Raw genomic sequence first — 17,227 nt, forward strand, 5'->3', positions numbered from 1 at the left:
TTGTGAATGTGCAATAATGTGGGTTATGGGTTTGTATCTAGGCATGAGATTTTCTCTCAAGCTTCTTGTCCTTGGCATTCTTTTATTTTTTCCCTGATGTTAATTCTGAAAATAAATGTCTTTTATGCTAAGGCTTTGTACATATGGGAGTCTGACTAATTTAGTCCTTACTTGCCTCAAGATAAAAAATTTCCAATGTTGGGATTACACAGGATCAGTTTTAGAGGTTGTGTTCAGATTCATCTTTTAAAAACTAGTACAGCCTGAGTTGCTGTAGGTTTACTGCTCATGTTTCTGCAGCCTGACGTAATTTAAAAATCTGTGTATTTTCTCAGCAGGTGCTCAAACAAGCCAAATGTTATGAAAAATTGAATAAGTGGGCAGATATCTCAATTATGATTTATAGAGTGTCTTATTAAAACCAGTGTGTAAACATATAAAGTTAGATTGAAGACAGGAGCAATTATGTTTTCCATTTGGAGCTGGAAGTATTTGCACTTCATTTATCTATTAGGAGGGAAGGCAGGTTGGGATTTTAGTACAGGCAAATCTGTTTGCCTGGTAGGGCAGCAGGCTACTAGAGGTGACAAGGTGTTGGTGGGACCACACGGTGTGCTTTGGCCCTCCCAACACCTCCAGCCAGTGTCTCATCGTGCAGGAGTGGCAAGAATTTTGTCTTGGATCACCAAAATTCAGTGCTTTCCAGGACTGAGAAGCTCTGGACCAGCTCAGTGATGGTGTGTTTGGTATTACACGAGCCATGCTTATGCTCCTTACACTGGGTGATGATGAGGCTTTGATCACCTTTGTGGCCCTCCTTTGGACTCCCTCCAGTCTGTCCATGTCTTTCTTGAATTGTGCGGACCAGGACCAGACACAATACTCCAGCTACTACGTAATGATGAGAAGAGTCAAGTTAGTCAATCTACTTGTAAGGACAGGTGAAGAACATTAGGATATGAGAACTAAGGGCATTGGAAATAGAAAGAAAAATAAATACAGGACTGGAGAAGGAAATGCCACCTGAGGAAATACTTATTTGCATTTGGCTAGCAAGCCCGCCCTTCCTTGGAGCCAAGATCTGCATTTGTGGTGTCTTGTATGTTCAGTCTTTTCGTTCAGGAGTTTCCATTCCCCTCTAGCTTGTAAGGCTGGGAGAGCTCAAAGCTGCACAAAGTCATCATTGGCTTTTTGTTATTTCTGTTTCTAGTGATTTCTCCCGCTGGGACCGAAGCAGAGCCTATTCCCTATTACTGTGCTGTTTTTGCCCCACAGCCCTGCAGATTTACTGGCGTGTCCTGTGCTGAGGGGTCTGCAGGGAGGAGCAGATATGTGCTCCGAAAACGCTGTTCTCACCTGCAGCGGGGACAGTGGAGGCTGAAGGGCCTGTTCCCTGAGCTCGTGCTGTCCTCTGCGGTGGCTTCAGCACTTCAGGCTGAAATATTCCCGTGATTAGACTCCACAGCATGTGTTAAGATTGACTGATCTTTAACTCGGTCTTCGTGTCTGATTTGTGCACTTTGTGGGATTCTGAAGTGTTTTTTATAACTTTTCACGCTGTATTTTAATGATGAGAGCATAAAAGCTTTTTGACTGTTATGCACTAAGTTTTATTATAATCACCCTTAATAATCATATAATAGAACCTGATTTTCATCAAGGTTTGATTCACATTTCATAAGTGCCTCTGGCAACTGCTGAAACGGCACCTTGTCTTCATAAAACTCGAGTACCTGCTCGGCTTAACGAGGTGGCCATCAGCTGCGGCAGAGCTTCAGCGTGACAGGGCTTTCCGAGGGACCTGGCGGCTGAGAGGAGAGTGGTGGCTTCACGGGGCTGCTGCCACCGCAGTCGCTGGAGAAAAGCTGTGTCACAGTGGTGAAGCAGTGCTGTTATGAGCCGGGATAATGTTCTGCACTGGTGGCTCTTGTGTCTCTGATGCAGAGATGATTTTGGCTTATTCTGTGGGATAGGCCAGTGCAAGTTGCTGGGAAATTTGTGGGTGAAAATCATGGGAGACATGGACAAAGTAAAAGACTTATCTCTTTATGTATTTCAATGCTTCTTATCATGGCTAATTTTGAAGTTGCAAAGATGTTTAAAATGTTGGAATTATTCCTGGTGGAAATAAACCAACAATAGAAATATCCAAGGGTGCACAAAAAAATCTTCTGCTTGGCATTTTTAACACGCTTGTGCTGAAGTAAACACCGAGTCAATTCAATTTAGTCCTAATATATTTGTTTTCACTTCCTTTAGGAGAACGCCCCCCTAGGGACAGATGTACTTGGATAACAAAGATGACAGTACAATTTCTAGACAACAAGAGATGGAGCTGAATCAGACATCTTTGCATCAAACCAGTTTATCTGCGAAAGTGGCAGGCAAACCGCTGACCAGGAGTTGCAATGAGCTGCAGCTGTTAAAAGAGTATCGTGGAATGGTAGTGAGTCTTGAAGAGCCACAGACCCTGTGTGAAAAAACAGCAATAGTGGAGGATGGCTGCATTGCTCTGGGGAAGGATTTCGCTCCTGACCCCATGCAGGGGAGGTAAGAATAAGGACAAACAGAATTTTTTTTTTTCCTAATCCAAATTGATTTTTATTTTCTTGTAGAGCAGATACGTATGTTCGTTAAGTGGGTGTTGTTTCTCCCACTCACATAGAGAACAGGAAGCTTAATAGGACATCAGAGCAGTCTTACTTGCCATGTGGGGGTCATGGATCACTGGATTTCTGAACTAATCTCAGCTTTAATAGTAGCCATGGGCCAATTTTGTTGTGTTTTCAAGATCAGACATATGGCTTTTCTTCTCTACTTGGTGTCACAAAACACACTGAGATAAAGCAGTTTTAATGTCCCATCCCTCACCTCGTTCAGAAAAATGTGTCATAAGACTGTAAACTGAATCATTATGTGTGTCACAAGACTGTGAACACTAAAATGGCACTAATAACGCAACCGTGACAGTTGACACACCACATATCAGGTGTACATGTGTGAGTGCTCCTTGTGTATCCTCTCCTGCATTAGGAAAGGTGCAGGTTTGGGGCCAGGAGTGCTAGTCTTCCCTGTTGCAACAGGTGCAACATCAGCAATTCTATTTGTAAGTGTCTTGAAATATTTTATAGATCCCAAAATATTGCAGGTGGCTTTTTAAACCTTTCTTGTTCACACGTTCACTTTGTTAAACCCCTTTGTAGCAGGATGGAGCAAGCTTTGCACCAGCAGCAACCACAGCAAGTGGAAGGGAGCCAGGGTGGACTGTCAACCTTTTCGGGTAGTTTTGAAAATTTGTAGAGGTGACTTGACAGAGCCAGAAGCAAGAGAAATGCTGTACCTAATCTGAGCTCCTGCAAAGCACAGGCCTTGAAACGCTGCCTGGGGATGTTTGCATTGAGCAAGACGGCTTACACTGCAGTGGTGGAGTGCCAGCAAAATTTCCCAAACCTGATGCTGGAGACTGTTGTTGCACTCCTACAAATCAGGAAAAAAAAAAGGGTAGATTTCAAAGCAGTTTAAATCAGATTTTTTAAAACTAATTAAAATTAAATAAACATAAAGGTACAATTTGTTTAATTACATAATTAAAGTGGATCAGAAGTGTAATGCAGATCAGAATCCTGGGTCTTACCTGTAGTCAGCTAGATTTTGATCCAAAGAACAGAAATTTCTTTTTATTTCTCTCTCTCCTTCCCTCCCTCTTCATATGGTTCTCCACAGCTGTCCATCTCCGGTGGGAGCTGGAGTCCTGGGGACTCCCCACAGTCCTGGGCATGCTGGTCATATTCCTGCATTGCTGAGCAGGGCTGAGGTCTGTCTTATGCCCCTGCACCTCAATTAGAAAGAAATTTGCTTATACTGGGAAGAAAGGAGGTTTGGGTCAATTTGGTATGTTCCCTGATCTGGGCAAGGGGGAGCCAGGCTAGCTGCGTAAGCTTTGCTGCACCCCTTACTCACCTACAGTGTAAGTGTGTCCTATAAGTCTCAGCAAACCAAGTCAAGGTTTTATGTGCATCTGAAAGTATTTCCATCAGAGTAAGAATAGGAAATCATTATAGCTATGCTTTCCAAACACATTAAAAAAATATCAAATTGACAGCTTGACCACAAAAGCCATATAAATCCTTTAGAAAATTATTTTTGGAGTATATGAGGATTTGTTGTGTTGACCAAGAGTTTTACTGACAGAATCAAATCTCGTAAAAGTTCTTCAGTTCAGCAAGTGATGGGAGTGAGTTAATGTCATCTTGTTTTGAAAGAGCATGGTAAGTACAATGTATATGTGAGGATGAGAGGAACAAAGGGGAAAAGAAGGACTGGCTGCATCTGGAGACAATGTTTTTATTTTGCAAATTCACATACATGTCTTGCTACAAGTGTGTTTACCAGTGCTATTTACTGTCCTGTTAACTATACTGGAACAGGAACAAAAACCATGATTGTGTTCTTATGGACCAGCTCTCACGCTTCTGGCTAAACTTCTTCCTGTTATTTCCTGGTGGGTGATGTGAATTTGTGTACTGGCTATATGCAACTTACTGTGAAAACTATGAACCACAGTTTGGAAATCATGGTCACAGGTGCCAGAGGTGAAAAATACTGAATCACAGGGGAGCCCACCTACCTGCAAGTGCAGGCAGTATCTCCAGGTCTTTTGACAACACTATTTTCCTGTTGAGTAAATTGTAGTCACAGTGCGTGATTAAGGAAGATGTGTACAATTAAAGAGCCATCCTCATGCTCCCTTACAGACAAATGTGTTTCTAATCTTCTACAGCAATATATTAGGGCTCAGGAAAGGATCTCCAGAAATTTCTCCTTGTTGATCTTTACGTCTCTTACTTCTCCAATATTGATTTTTTTTTTGCATGGAGATGAATCTTATCTGTTTCTTCTTAGCATGCATTTTAGCCAGTGTACATTAGGTGCAGTTAAAATTCTGATGTGATCTATGTGACCTCTCTAGTATGAGTAATTACCCTAAAGTCCTTGGGACTACTCAACAGAATGCAGCTAAAAACATGGATAAACCTTTGCACATTCACAAGTTGTTTGATTAGTTTCATTAGAATAAGAATTAGCTTGTAATGTAAATTGTTCTTTTGCTTGCAAAGAAAATGACTAATGATTAAAAAAAGAGGAGACTAAATTCTTTTCTTTTTCCATAAAGAAGTTCACTAAATTAGCATGTCTGTATGATTTGTTTTAATGTATCTACTTAACTTAAATTGCTGAATTATCTTTCAGAGATAAGATTCCCAGGTTCTCTAAATTGTTCAAATGTACGCTGAGACAAGACTTTCCAAAGAATGTATTTAACAGAACAGGAGATTTATCTCAGTTGCTAAAATTACCTTTAAGAAAGTGTTCTTGAGTTAAGCAGGGCCCTTTTCTCAGGGACACAAGTATCCATCCTATTCTGGACTGAACATTTCAATTTGATGCAGCACAATCCTGCAGGTATTTTGTGGTCAGTGTGCATATTGCCTGTCAAAATGCCTTCTCATTTACTTTGCATATTCTGACTCCAGCTTTTTCTGCATTGCCTTAGGCTCCATGGGCTCTGCGTGAGGAGGTCTGGACCATCCACAGTGGTCACTCCAATGACTTTGTCTTGCCACAGCATCCTTCCCCCTGAAATAAGCCTGTCCACCTCCTTGTGAGCAACATAATCCCTTCAGTCCTGCTTGCTGTGGGAAATGCAGGCCTGTGTCTCTGAAGTGGACTATGAATGAGTTCCAGTGGCATTCAGTGAGAATGCACCTGGCCTAGGTGTATGTTTACACTGAATTGTAGTGTAGATCAGTCTATTGAAACATAGATTTTAAAGTACTACAAAACAGCAGTCAAGCCTGAATTTTGATTTTGCACTTCTGTCATTCTCCTCAGCCTTTAAACAATGGATTGATCAGACTCTTTTTCATTACAGTTGTATGGAAATGGCTTTTGCACTCGATAGACTTTGGTCTGAGCCACCTTCCTGAGCCCCTTACCTTGCAGGAAGATTTCACGCTGCTCTGTGGCAACATGGCCAGTGCTCTTGAGGTCAGCCCTGACATCTCCAAAAGCACAGGCTACTTCCTTCCATCATGCCTCTGCACATATAGGATGTGATCACAAAAAAAGGACCCTTGGTTGTCTTGGTCTCATTGTCATCAGTGTTACTTCCATGGGAAAAGCCTAACATCATGGCTTTATATCATCAAATTTGAAATCGTCCTTTGTGATCCACAGGAAAGGGGTGAAGTCTGCTGTTTTCAGCTTAGGAGCTGGAGACCCTCAAAGGCCATCTGTAGAAATGAGATGAATAGTAATTCTTAATCCCATGTAACCAATTACTTTGTGTTGCTATTTAAAACAATGATACCAAAAAAAGAAGAGCATTCGTTGTAATACAAAAGTGGTGTAAGGTGATGGAAGAGGGGAGTATCAGAGTAACTAGACCCTGTGGCATTCATTTCATATTGCCTTTTTGTCCCTTTCTTTCTTTGATGTAGTTGCTGGTTGTACCTCTTTTAGGTGGTTAGATAATAACATTATCTTCTCAGGAAAAAAAAAAAGGTTTTCAGTTGTGTATTCTTTATGTTGTGAACTTTTCATGAGAAATTAGACTGTGAAAGGAACGTGATGACATCAAGCTCTAGCATTACTCCACTTAAGTTATACCTGGGTGAATTTGGCCTTGGAATTTGCTGATCATTTAATATGATAGTCCTTGGAAGTTTTTTCTTTAATCTTTGTGCCTCATTAAGAAGATTCATCTCTGGGATAACAAAAAAATAATATCTTTGTTTGGAATCTGCTTGAATTTGTGTTTTATCAAGCAAAACTATTTATCTCAGCATTTCTCCTGTCCCTCAGTTTCACTTACATAATGCTCACTTACATAAGAAAAAGTAAAAACAATCAACTAAATCCAACTCTTCCTTTGCCCTGAATCTGTGGTCCCAGGATCAGTAGGAAGATTGGATTGCAATGAGAAGCTCAATGAGTTAAAAATGTCTATTGGATTCTCAGTTTGCAGCAATAAAATTGAAAGATTTGCAATTGTATTTCCTGTTAGTTGGAGAAGCTGGGAGAGGATAAGCTGTTGTATAGTGAAAAGTCAATATGAAAGTGAAGTTATGCCTTTAGGAGTGAGGGATTATAAATCTCAGTTTTGCCTTTTAATTAAGTTGATATATTGCTACTTTTAAAGGCTACTGTCTAAATAAGTAAAATTTACGTCATAATTTAAAAGCTTCTTCAGACAGGGGAAAAAAGCTGAGGGAAAAAAACCCTCAAAAACATTTAAACCACATTTTTGAGTGTCCTAAGACTAATTTTGATCTGGCTATTAGAATAAAATGGGAACATTTTCTGTTCAACAATCAAACAGGTGAAGTGGTCATTTTCACATTGTAATTGCATATTTGTGTAAGAACCATTCTGATTTTTCATGTCAATCACACAAATATTAGACAAGAATCTAGGTCAGATAGATGACCTCACAGCAAACTGCCACATTCGTCATTCTCATGTGGCTTCTGGTGATCTTGCTTGCTGCCTGAATGGTGACACTTCTGGCTTTCTTTCAATTTCTCTTGTGTAGTGAGTGTTTCTGAGTTTTGATTCCCTATGAGGATCTTTAAATGCAGTGAACATGCAGTAACACTGCAGTGAACAAATAATCATAGAATCATAGAATGGTTTGGGTTGGAAGGGACCTTAAAGAGCATCTAGTTACAGCTCCCCTGCTATGGTCTCGGACACCTTCTACTAGACCAGGTTGCTCAAAGGCCCATCCAACCTAGCCTTGAACACTTCCAGAGATGGGGCATCCATAGCTTCTCTGGGACATCTGTTCCAGTGCCTCACCACCCTCACAGTAAAAAATTTCTTCCCTATGTCTAATGTAAATCTACCCTCTTCCAGTTTAAAGCCATTACCTCTTGTCCTATCACTGTAAGACCTTGTCAAAAGTCCCTCTCCAGTTTTCTTGTGGGTCCCCTTTAGGTACTGGAAGGCCACTATCAGGTGTCCCCAGAGCTTTCTCTTCTCCAGGCTGAACAGCCCCAACTCTCTCAGCCTGTCCTCATAGGAGAGGTGCTCCAGCCCTCTGGTCATCTTCGTGGCCCTCCTCTGGACTTGTTCGAACAAGTCCATATTAAACAAGTTTTAAAGTAATGACTTTAAATTGGTTTAATTTGTTTCATTTGGTTTTGAATATACTCTTTCAAGCATTTGTTGCTAATGCGGAGGCATGTAGCTGCAACACAGCTTGTCATGAGCAAACTGTGTAAGGGCATGGGACTACTGAGACTCTCTTAGCTCAGATTACAGCTCCCTGCTGTTGCCCCTACTAAATCACAATATACCGTTCACAACCTGAAAAAGTCAAAAGCAGCAATAAGCAGCTCTAGCAAACCTTTAGCTTGAATGGTCGGAAGTGTAACAGAAATACAACATTATGCACAACAGGCAAATAAATAAATTATGGGAAAGTTCTGCTGCCCTGTAACTCGCTGTTCCCCATTTCCTGGAAAAAAGCATCTTGGAGTGGTAATGGAAGGAAGACAGAAATGTGGTTGTATAGTGCAACTTAAGGAGAGTGTTTGGCTTCATTTAAGCAAAAGATGTGTGTTCAGAAAAAAACCTGATTTTAACTTAGTTTTTGCTGTTAATGAAATATACAGACACAGATCTCACTCATGGTAAATTTCCCTGTGTTCAGAGTTATTTAATTTCTCCTTTGCTGTATGCTACTCATCATCTCAGTGCTTCTTTTTCTTATAAGTGTTATATCTCTGATTAGTCATGTACTACAATTTCTGTTCTGTCATCGACAGACTGAAACCATAGCACTCCCATGTAGCCAGTCACTCAAATGCTTTTTGATTCTGACAGGACATTCTGGTAAACAAATGTCCACCACTATTATTTTTTATTTCTAAGTGCTCTGTTGAAAGAATTAGGGGATACTAATTGACTGCTTCACACTTTTCCCACTGTCAGGCTAAAAATTGAACTCAATGCTCAGTGAAAAATTAATCTGCAGTGTGCCAATCTCCCAAGATCAAATGTTTCAACTGAGTCCTTGTGACATGGCACAAAACTGTTGAATTTTGCAAGCAGCTGCTCTCTTTCTGATGGTTAATAACGTGGTTATGTGGAGTTTGTCTTCGTTAGACCTATAAGGCCAATTGTGGAAAGATGCCAGGAACACACAGGCTTCAATCCTCTTTGGGGGTTGGACAGCTGTTTCCTCAAGTAAACCTCTGTTTAAACAGGGGAAGGCTTTTAATGTTAGCAATGATTTTTTTTTACATTATAAGGTTGAAGGGTTAAGCCAACCTGCCAGCCAGACTTTGAAAAGGAATGTGTTGCACAGAGGCAGTCACAGTTGAGCAGGAGGGCTTAAATAGCTGACGTGAGGAGTAACTATCAAAGATGAAGCAAATAATCACTCAGTATCCCGCAATGAAGCTTTTTCTTTGAAAAAAGCTTCATATGCTTTGTTCCTGGCCAATGCGCCTATGTGTGGGTGGCAGCTCCGACATACTAAACAATTTGTTGGAATCAGAACTTTACACTAGCAGGTGGTCAAGTTATACTAATTAATAAGAATTCAGTTTTGTCCCCAGTTTTCCGCCATGTAGATGTGCAAAATCTTTATGTGGGGAAGAACAGTTGAGTCTTTGCTGACAGTGACCTGGGAGAACAAAAACAAATAATTGGAAATTCAGAGTACATGTATCGCTGCATCAGCTGGACATTGGAATAGGCAGCCACTGCGGTGCTGCTGTTGAGTGGTGAATGGTCTGCATGATAACTTTTCCGTGGGCTGAGGCCCTGCGGTTGAAGGATTGAGCAACACAAAACCTGAAAATGCAGCCGAAAATATTGAGAAAGAGAGTCATGGAGAGGAAGCTGATGTTTGACAGTGAGTTTGGACTGTTCTGCTTTAAGGCTTGGACCTCAGTGGGCCTGAAGGTGAGTCAGGAGCCCATGAGCTTTGCAGGGTGGAGGAGGAAAAGAGGAGAGAACCCAGGACAAGGGCAATTTGGTTTCACAGTCCAATCAAAAAAGAAGCAATGCCAGAGCTTTTTTTTTACTGTAAGTGCCCCCTTTAATTAGTTTACACCAGATGTAGGAGATGAATGTACGGTTCTCACCTTGGTCTGAGGGATAGTAGACACACACCTTCTAACTCTTGAGTAAGTATATGGGCCATCAGGCCTCAGAGCACTCTTGATTTTGCTTTTGCTCTTTCAGTTTATTGCTTTTCTCTCTCTAAATATTGAAACATCAGTTGAAAGAGAAATTGTAAGTCAGGTATTTTATTTTCTAAGTAAATAGACAATGCTGATAATCAGTATTGTTTTCTTTATCTCTTCTTATTGTTCTTTCCTCCAATGACTATTCTGTTGAGAACGCTAGGGCCCCAAGGAAGAGACGAGTAAGGGTTTACAGAATATTGTCTTTCCTAGTAGTCAGGATAGTCAGATGAAAGCTCGGGTAGCTTAGTTAATACTGAGTATTTGCTTGAAAATATTGCCTCAGCCTCTGCCCAGGCTACTGGGGAGCTGCAGCTGAGCAGGGAGAGACGACTCTGAAACACTGGTGGAAGGAGAAGCATCTGGAAGGAGAGGTATCAATAAAATGGAGAGACAGTAGAAATAGTGAGAAGGATGAATGGAAATCCTTCTCCATGGCTACAGAGGGACACTGGGTGGAGCTGGCATAGCTTCCTGTTAGGAGCAGATGTTTTAGAGCATAGTTCTACTTAGTGATAAAGTAGTATTTCAGTCTGCTCAACACTTTAAATGTCTCTCCTATTAGAATTAATTAGTATCAGAGTGGTTTGTCCTCTTCTGTTAGAAGCACTAGAAATCATTTCTCAGTCACAGCAAAATTTGTCAGGGTAGTGGTGATCATACATTCGAGAACTGAAGTTCATGTTAAATTGAATGTAGCTGATGGAAAAATAGAGTAAAGCAGATGGAAGAAATTAGCCAGTGAATTAAAAAAAAAAAAAATAGGGTCACAGACTGTAGTCTGGCAAATCACACGGCTTTTCTTTTAAAACCTGGTATTCATAAGGAGCTCAAGTGATTTGCTCTCTGGAATACAGCAAAAGCTGATAAATGAGTCACCAAAATGCTTACAGACAGTGACCAAGCAAGCAATTCTCTGCTTGATAGGTACTAATGGGACTGCAGGGGCAACCTGCAATAATTGTGCTAATGGACCAGTACAAGTCACAGACCATGCAGAGCTCTGTCCGCAGCAGGACGGAGCTAAGTCAAGGACTGCCAGGTCTCTCAGAACTGGGTAGGTTCAGAATTAATGCACTTGGGTTGTTTTTTTTTTTTTTTTTTTTTTCCCTTTGCACATTTTCATATGCTTTGTTTTGGGCAGGGTGAAATAGAAAACAGATTGGCAGTTACAGCAACTCACAATTTTCAGAAATGCAGCAGGATATTGAATCAGTACCGTCCGTGAATTAGCATCATTCAGAAGCAGCTGTGAAAGGCCGAAGGTTTTGCTCGCACTTTCTGAGCTACTCCCTTTTCTGTGCTAGTCAGTAAGGACAGTAAACATAGTCCATCTGCCATGCACTCCCGGGTATCCTTGAACAGAGTTTCTGTAAGGACTCCCTTGCTTGAAGTGAAGCCCTGGCACTGGTGGAATATGAAAGCATTTCTCTCAGACAGCCATCCTGGCAGTTATATTGAACTGGTATTTCTGGCAGGGCATTGCGCTTGCTGTTCGAGGAGGAAGCACTATGCTATTGATGAATTTATTGTAGAGAAGTCTAAACCTGGATTAATACAATACTTCCTTGAACAGAGTAGGTAAATATTTCACAGTGAGTTCTCCACCCACTCTTGTGTTCTTACATAATTTATTTTCTCTGCTGCTTAGAAAATGCAAAAGTAGAAGCAGCTTCAAATATTCTTTTGTCTCTAGTCTTTCTGGGAGTGATAGGAGCAACTCTACCTCCTCAGCCATGTCAGTGACGTGTGAGCTGCAATCCTCTTTAGGAGCCTATTGACAGCTGGTTCATCACATAAACCTCTTACAGTGGAAGGCATGAACCTGAATTTAGTGAATACATCTGATAAAAGGAATGGTAAACCCAGAATGGAGAGTAACAAGCAATGTACTTCTGTTTTCACCGATGTGTCTTTAATTTTGAGAGCTAAAACAGCAGGGCTATGGCATAATATTATATAAATACGTAATTTTGTTGCATCCATTGGCAGCACCTGGCTTCTTTGCTGAGCCACTCTGTGTACTGTGTGTTATGCCTTCCAACGCTTTCCAGTGCAGGCCAACAAGAGCAAATGCTCTACACAGAAGTGGCACAACACAATTTGTGCATTTTAGACAATGTTTTTGACTCATCTCTACTTGGCGTATTGTAGTCTATGCCCAAAAATAAGCTAAGCCAGAACTGTAAGGAATGTTTCAGAGTAAAAAAATTGAACATCAGCATGTGGAAAACTATTATTTTTAACAACAAATGGCAACATGCATCCATTGCAAATCTGTTCATAGTTTCATAGTTGTATAACAGTATTGAAGAGAATTAGAGGGCCAGAATTATTTCAACTAGACTTTTTTTTGATACAAGATGGACTGCCCTTGGCAGAAAAGAAAGATAGATTGTCATAAAGATTTGTATGTATGGGTATAGTGCTAATAACGGTTTTGAACTACAGACCTGTCAACAAAAGTTGAAAAAGCTCCACTGATGTCGTTAGAGCTGTCATGCTTTCCTTCAGCTGGAAATCTGATGTTTGTGAGGCAGAACACACAAGAGGTCCACATCAAAAGCAAGCAACAAATGTACCAATTTATTTCCAGCTTAAAGTAGGACTGACTGTTTAATTTTCTTGAGATGTCAATCCAATGAGTGTTTCAGGCTCAAGCAGACAGGGTAGAGAAAAGAAAATTCTGGCTGGCTCTTCATACTTGTTAAACATTGTATGAATCTAGGGAGATTTAGGTTATGCATATAATGCTTTGAGACCATCAAAAATAAATATTGTCACCAGCTTTCTTATATATAATGGAGTTTATTTACTTATATGCAGAATTAGTCATCAGGATCCTGCCTGCTGCATGTGTATCTCTTCAGGGATGAGGTCTTTATGGTATCATGATGTACGTTGCATTTACTCTTTATTAACAAGAAAGTTGCAAATAGGAGCATACCTTGTCCTGTTGAGATTATAGTGCTTGGTTAATGACCAAAATAAATTATATCAACTGGAACACCAGTACAGAGCTGCGACTCTAACCATACCTCTTGCAATGAAGAATAACTATTGACGGAGTCCATTCTTCCTTTCCAAATCAAGGTATTTTTAAAAATTTAATATGTCTATATGCATTTGTGTCAAGTTAAAAATCTGTTCTTTTAGCTCTGCCATGTGTCACGATATTTTTTCTCTCCAGCCCACGCTTTTTCCTAATGCTTCTGGAGGAGATAATTCCTGTGGCTTTAGTTCTTCCACTATTCAGATTAACTTTCACGTTGCATAACCTTAAAACAGTACAAAATGATTTTTTTTTTTCTGTGTGACAATGTGCTATGGATTTCTGCTTCTCATAACCATTTTTTGTTTGTTTGTTTTTAAAACACTTATTTGCACCTCTAACTTTTAAGCGTTATGACTCAAATGTGGTTCCATTGTTTGGGCTTTGAAGCTGTTATTTTTGTGTAGAGGAAGAACCATTATTCTGTGTTGATTCTTAAGGTACAGAAGAGCTACCTATACATTAACTTTTAAGAATAATGTCTGGCTATGGGCATTTTAGTGTTTATCTCTCTTTTTCTTTTCTTTTGTTTTTACTTTGTTTATTGCTCCACTGCCAAGAGTATCCACTTACCTTTATCCTTTGTATTTCCATATTGTCAGAGTATCCTTCAGTTTTCCTGCTATGTCACACTCTATGGATAATTTCTTTTTCCAAACTGCCTGTGCAGACTGTATTGAAAAGACATTTGTTAGTGCAGTGACTCTTTATCTTAGTAACAGTTTCTGGAGGGTTGTTGTTTTTTTTTTTTTCAAAAGACATATGTGAAAAGCTGTGTTTTGTTAGTACGATACTTTATCCTACTTTCAGGCATCTGATGTGTGTTTCAGGCTTCTCTTATTTGGAGGTACTGTTGATTCAAGAGCACTAAACCTTTTTGATCTGTTTGAGTTTATAATCAAACAGCTACGTAACTGTCTGGTCCAACACACAGAAAAGGACAAGCTTTTCTTCTTTTTGGTGGAAAAGCCTGTTTTTTTTTCCCTGCTTTTAAAAATGCTAACAAGTGTTTTTGACTGAAAATTAATAGCTTATTCGGGCGCTATATCTGCCTGAAGAAACAAAACACTTGAAAAATATCTTCTGTCTTTAACTGTCTAAATTATCTGTGCTCCACAGCATCTCTGCCAGGGTGGGACCAGTAACAGAGATCCTTTGTCTCAATTCTTCTGGTTTTGGAGACAGTCATATTTGTCTTGCTTCTTTAATGGTGTTCATTTGTAAGGACCTGCTCATTTTTAATATCTGTCTCTTTGTAAAACAACTTGGAGCCTTCTGCCTTAATGAAGGGAAGAGGACAGAAAGAAGCTGATGAAAATGGGCAGCTATGGGGTCAGCATGGGGTTTCCCCTTTTCTGCAGATAATCTCTTGCTGAAGAATTTTTTTTTTTAAAGTCAGCAGCACTGACACTTTTCTTTTTTTTTTTTTTTTTCCTTTGGGAGCAGAGGATGAGGTTTTATTTATGTAACCTCATGTCTGGATGGCCAGAAATTTTCATGCGTATGCAAAGACTTATTTTCCATACGGCTACTGAGCAGAATCCTATCTTTTTCTTTGGTGATCAAAGTCCAGGATTTATTTATCTTTGGGATGGCGCTGATTTTTAGAACGCAACAGCAAATATGATGGCATTTCTTTTCAAGGATATGTTATTTTAGGAGCAAGATGGAAGAAAATAACCTCTGGGAGATTACGGAGTAACCAAAGTGTCACTCTGTATAGGGCCAAAGAGAAGGCAGCTTCTGAAAGAGTCTGGCACCTGTGTGACTGGGAGGGAAGAAAATTGCTATCAAGAAATATGAAGTATAGTTAAACTGTTGCTGGAACAAAGCCATCTGCCGTGTAGGAAAAGGAATTTCCTTCTGAAACCTAAGAGGCATGATTTTGGGTTTTTTTTGACTTTTCAGTGCACGGGAGTATGCTCTTACCTGGAGGAGGATTGTGGGTTAAACCAGAAGGAAGAGAAGCTGCAATGGCATCATCATTCTTTGCTTTTGTGATCAGTTTCACCACTTTGGGGGAGACTAGCTGAATAGAATTTGTGTGCTACTCTGCATGAGACAAGGAAATTCTGAGAATTTCTTTTGAATGTATTATTTATAATCCTTGTTTCTTGTTTTTTTTTTTTCTTTTCTTTGAGAATCTAAGTTGAATATGTTTATGGACTCAGATCTTGTGTTTCAAATTCATCTCCCACTGGCACTGAATCAAAAATCTGTGGTTTAAAGCTGCTTGTTAACATAAATTAGATAGCTCCTTCTCTGACATTGTACCCTTGAGGTACCTATAGATATCTGAGGCCTTTCAAAGCAGAAAAATGATGTCTGGTAGCAAAACAGAACGCAACACTGTGGAATGAACTTCCTGAGGCTTGAAAACTGCATATGTTATCATGTTACAGTGATCTTAGTGAAGGGCTATTGCAGGGAAGAGCATAACCTTTGTGAACTAAAACTGCATTTATTCTTGAATGGTTTCACTGAATATTCTCCAGGTGTTGAGAGTACATAGTGTATTATTATCAGCTACCTTTTTATTCTGTTTGGTGTCTTTAATTTGTTCCTTTGAGGTCTTCAGTACTTCAAAAAATGTTTGTCTCTAGTTTAAGTCGAGGTCGAATGAAATGATCAGTGATGTGGATTTACTCTGTGTTGGAAGTTACTTGTTAGGAAGTAACAAGTATGAGGAAATCATGTTTGGAAGGACTTTTTCATAGTTCTTGGTATTCCTAATCAACTCTGAATATATTTTTTTTTGGTGAAAAATCTTCTGTACCAAAAAATTTTTATCTAAGAGCAAATAAAAAGTACATTAAAAAAGTACTTTTTGGTACCCTGAAATATAGACATTGTTTCTGTGAGCCTTATAGATTATTTAACAAAGAAGTCTTTCTGTTATCTCAAAGTTAGTTCTCTAGGTTCCTTGTATAGTCAACACGGGAGATGGGGAGGATGAAAATGGTTTGAAGACGTCTCTCCCTTGCCAGTGACTGTAACTATCCTAGACCAGACTTTTACATGGCAAAAGTTACACGAATAACCTCAGTATCTTATGCTCAGCCAGAAGATGAGAAGGAAATCTTAGTAACTCCATTGTAATTTAGATAATGAAAAAGTAATAATAATGGAAGGGCTTCCATTACAGCTAAAAAATACCCATTATTTTTTCAGCTTAATAGTGTTATTTTGTTATATGATAGCTATATCCCCCCTAGAAATTATTTTTTTAGTGTTAAAATTGTACTGCTGTTTCTTCTGTGCCTAATGTGTCTCATGCCCTAGCTTTGGAGTATATTTTAGCATTTTTGCTGGATCCTGTACACTAAGATCAGGATCTACATAAAGGCCATATAAGTTGTCCTGCTTATATTGTACTATCTTATGAGAACCCGACTCTTTAGCAGATATGAGGGTTCTTGAACTTGCCTTGCTTAATTTTATTGTGAACAAAGGACAAAATAAAAGTCTCAGCAATCTTGCAATAGCTGAGATCTGTCATGACCGTTGAAGGTCCCTTCCAACTCTAACTATTCTATGATTCTATGATTCTATGTGTGTTTTTTAAACAAAGCTTAATTTGATGACAGCTTGGTTTTTAAAGCCATGTATTGATCTGCTGCTTGCCTCTCTCTAACACCTCTCCAGGCACAGAAGTTAGTCACATTTTTTCATGTTGTTAATGAGCTTTTTGGTATATCTGTCCAGTTTTTTTTTTTTTTTTTTTTTAACTCTAAGCAACAAAGACACTTTGTTTTTAGTAACAAAGTTACTTTTTTTTTTTTCTCTAAAAGTTGCAGATATGAATAATGTTACATCAAATTCTTGGAGTGAAACATATGGAACAACAATTTTAAAACAAATGTTTAAAAAAGAATAAAAATAGCTTATTTATGACTTCATCTTTAAATATAGCTCG

General features: G+C 39.4%; 1 protein-coding gene across 2 annotated transcripts in view; it reads left to right on the forward strand.

The window, feature by feature from the left end:
• Positions 1–2,281: 2,281 nt before the first annotated feature.
• The window catches only part of OCA2 (OCA2 melanosomal transmembrane protein), a 175,915-nt gene continuing 160,969 nt past the window's right edge, over positions 2,282–17,227 (forward strand). For both annotated transcript variants that reach the window (XM_086740677.1, XM_086740684.1), the window contains exon 1: positions 2,282–2,550. In XM_086740677.1, the coding sequence (XP_086596803.1) occupies positions 2,282–2,550 (269 nt within the window). The remainder of the gene's footprint in view (positions 2,551–17,227) is intronic.

The sequence above is a fragment of the Chlamydotis macqueenii genome, chromosome 1 (genome assembly GCF_036417535.1).
Source record: "Chlamydotis macqueenii isolate bChlMac1 chromosome 1, bChlMac1.mat, whole genome shotgun sequence".
In the NCBI taxonomy this organism is placed as follows: Eukaryota; Metazoa; Chordata; class Aves; order Otidiformes; family Otididae; genus Chlamydotis; species Chlamydotis macqueenii.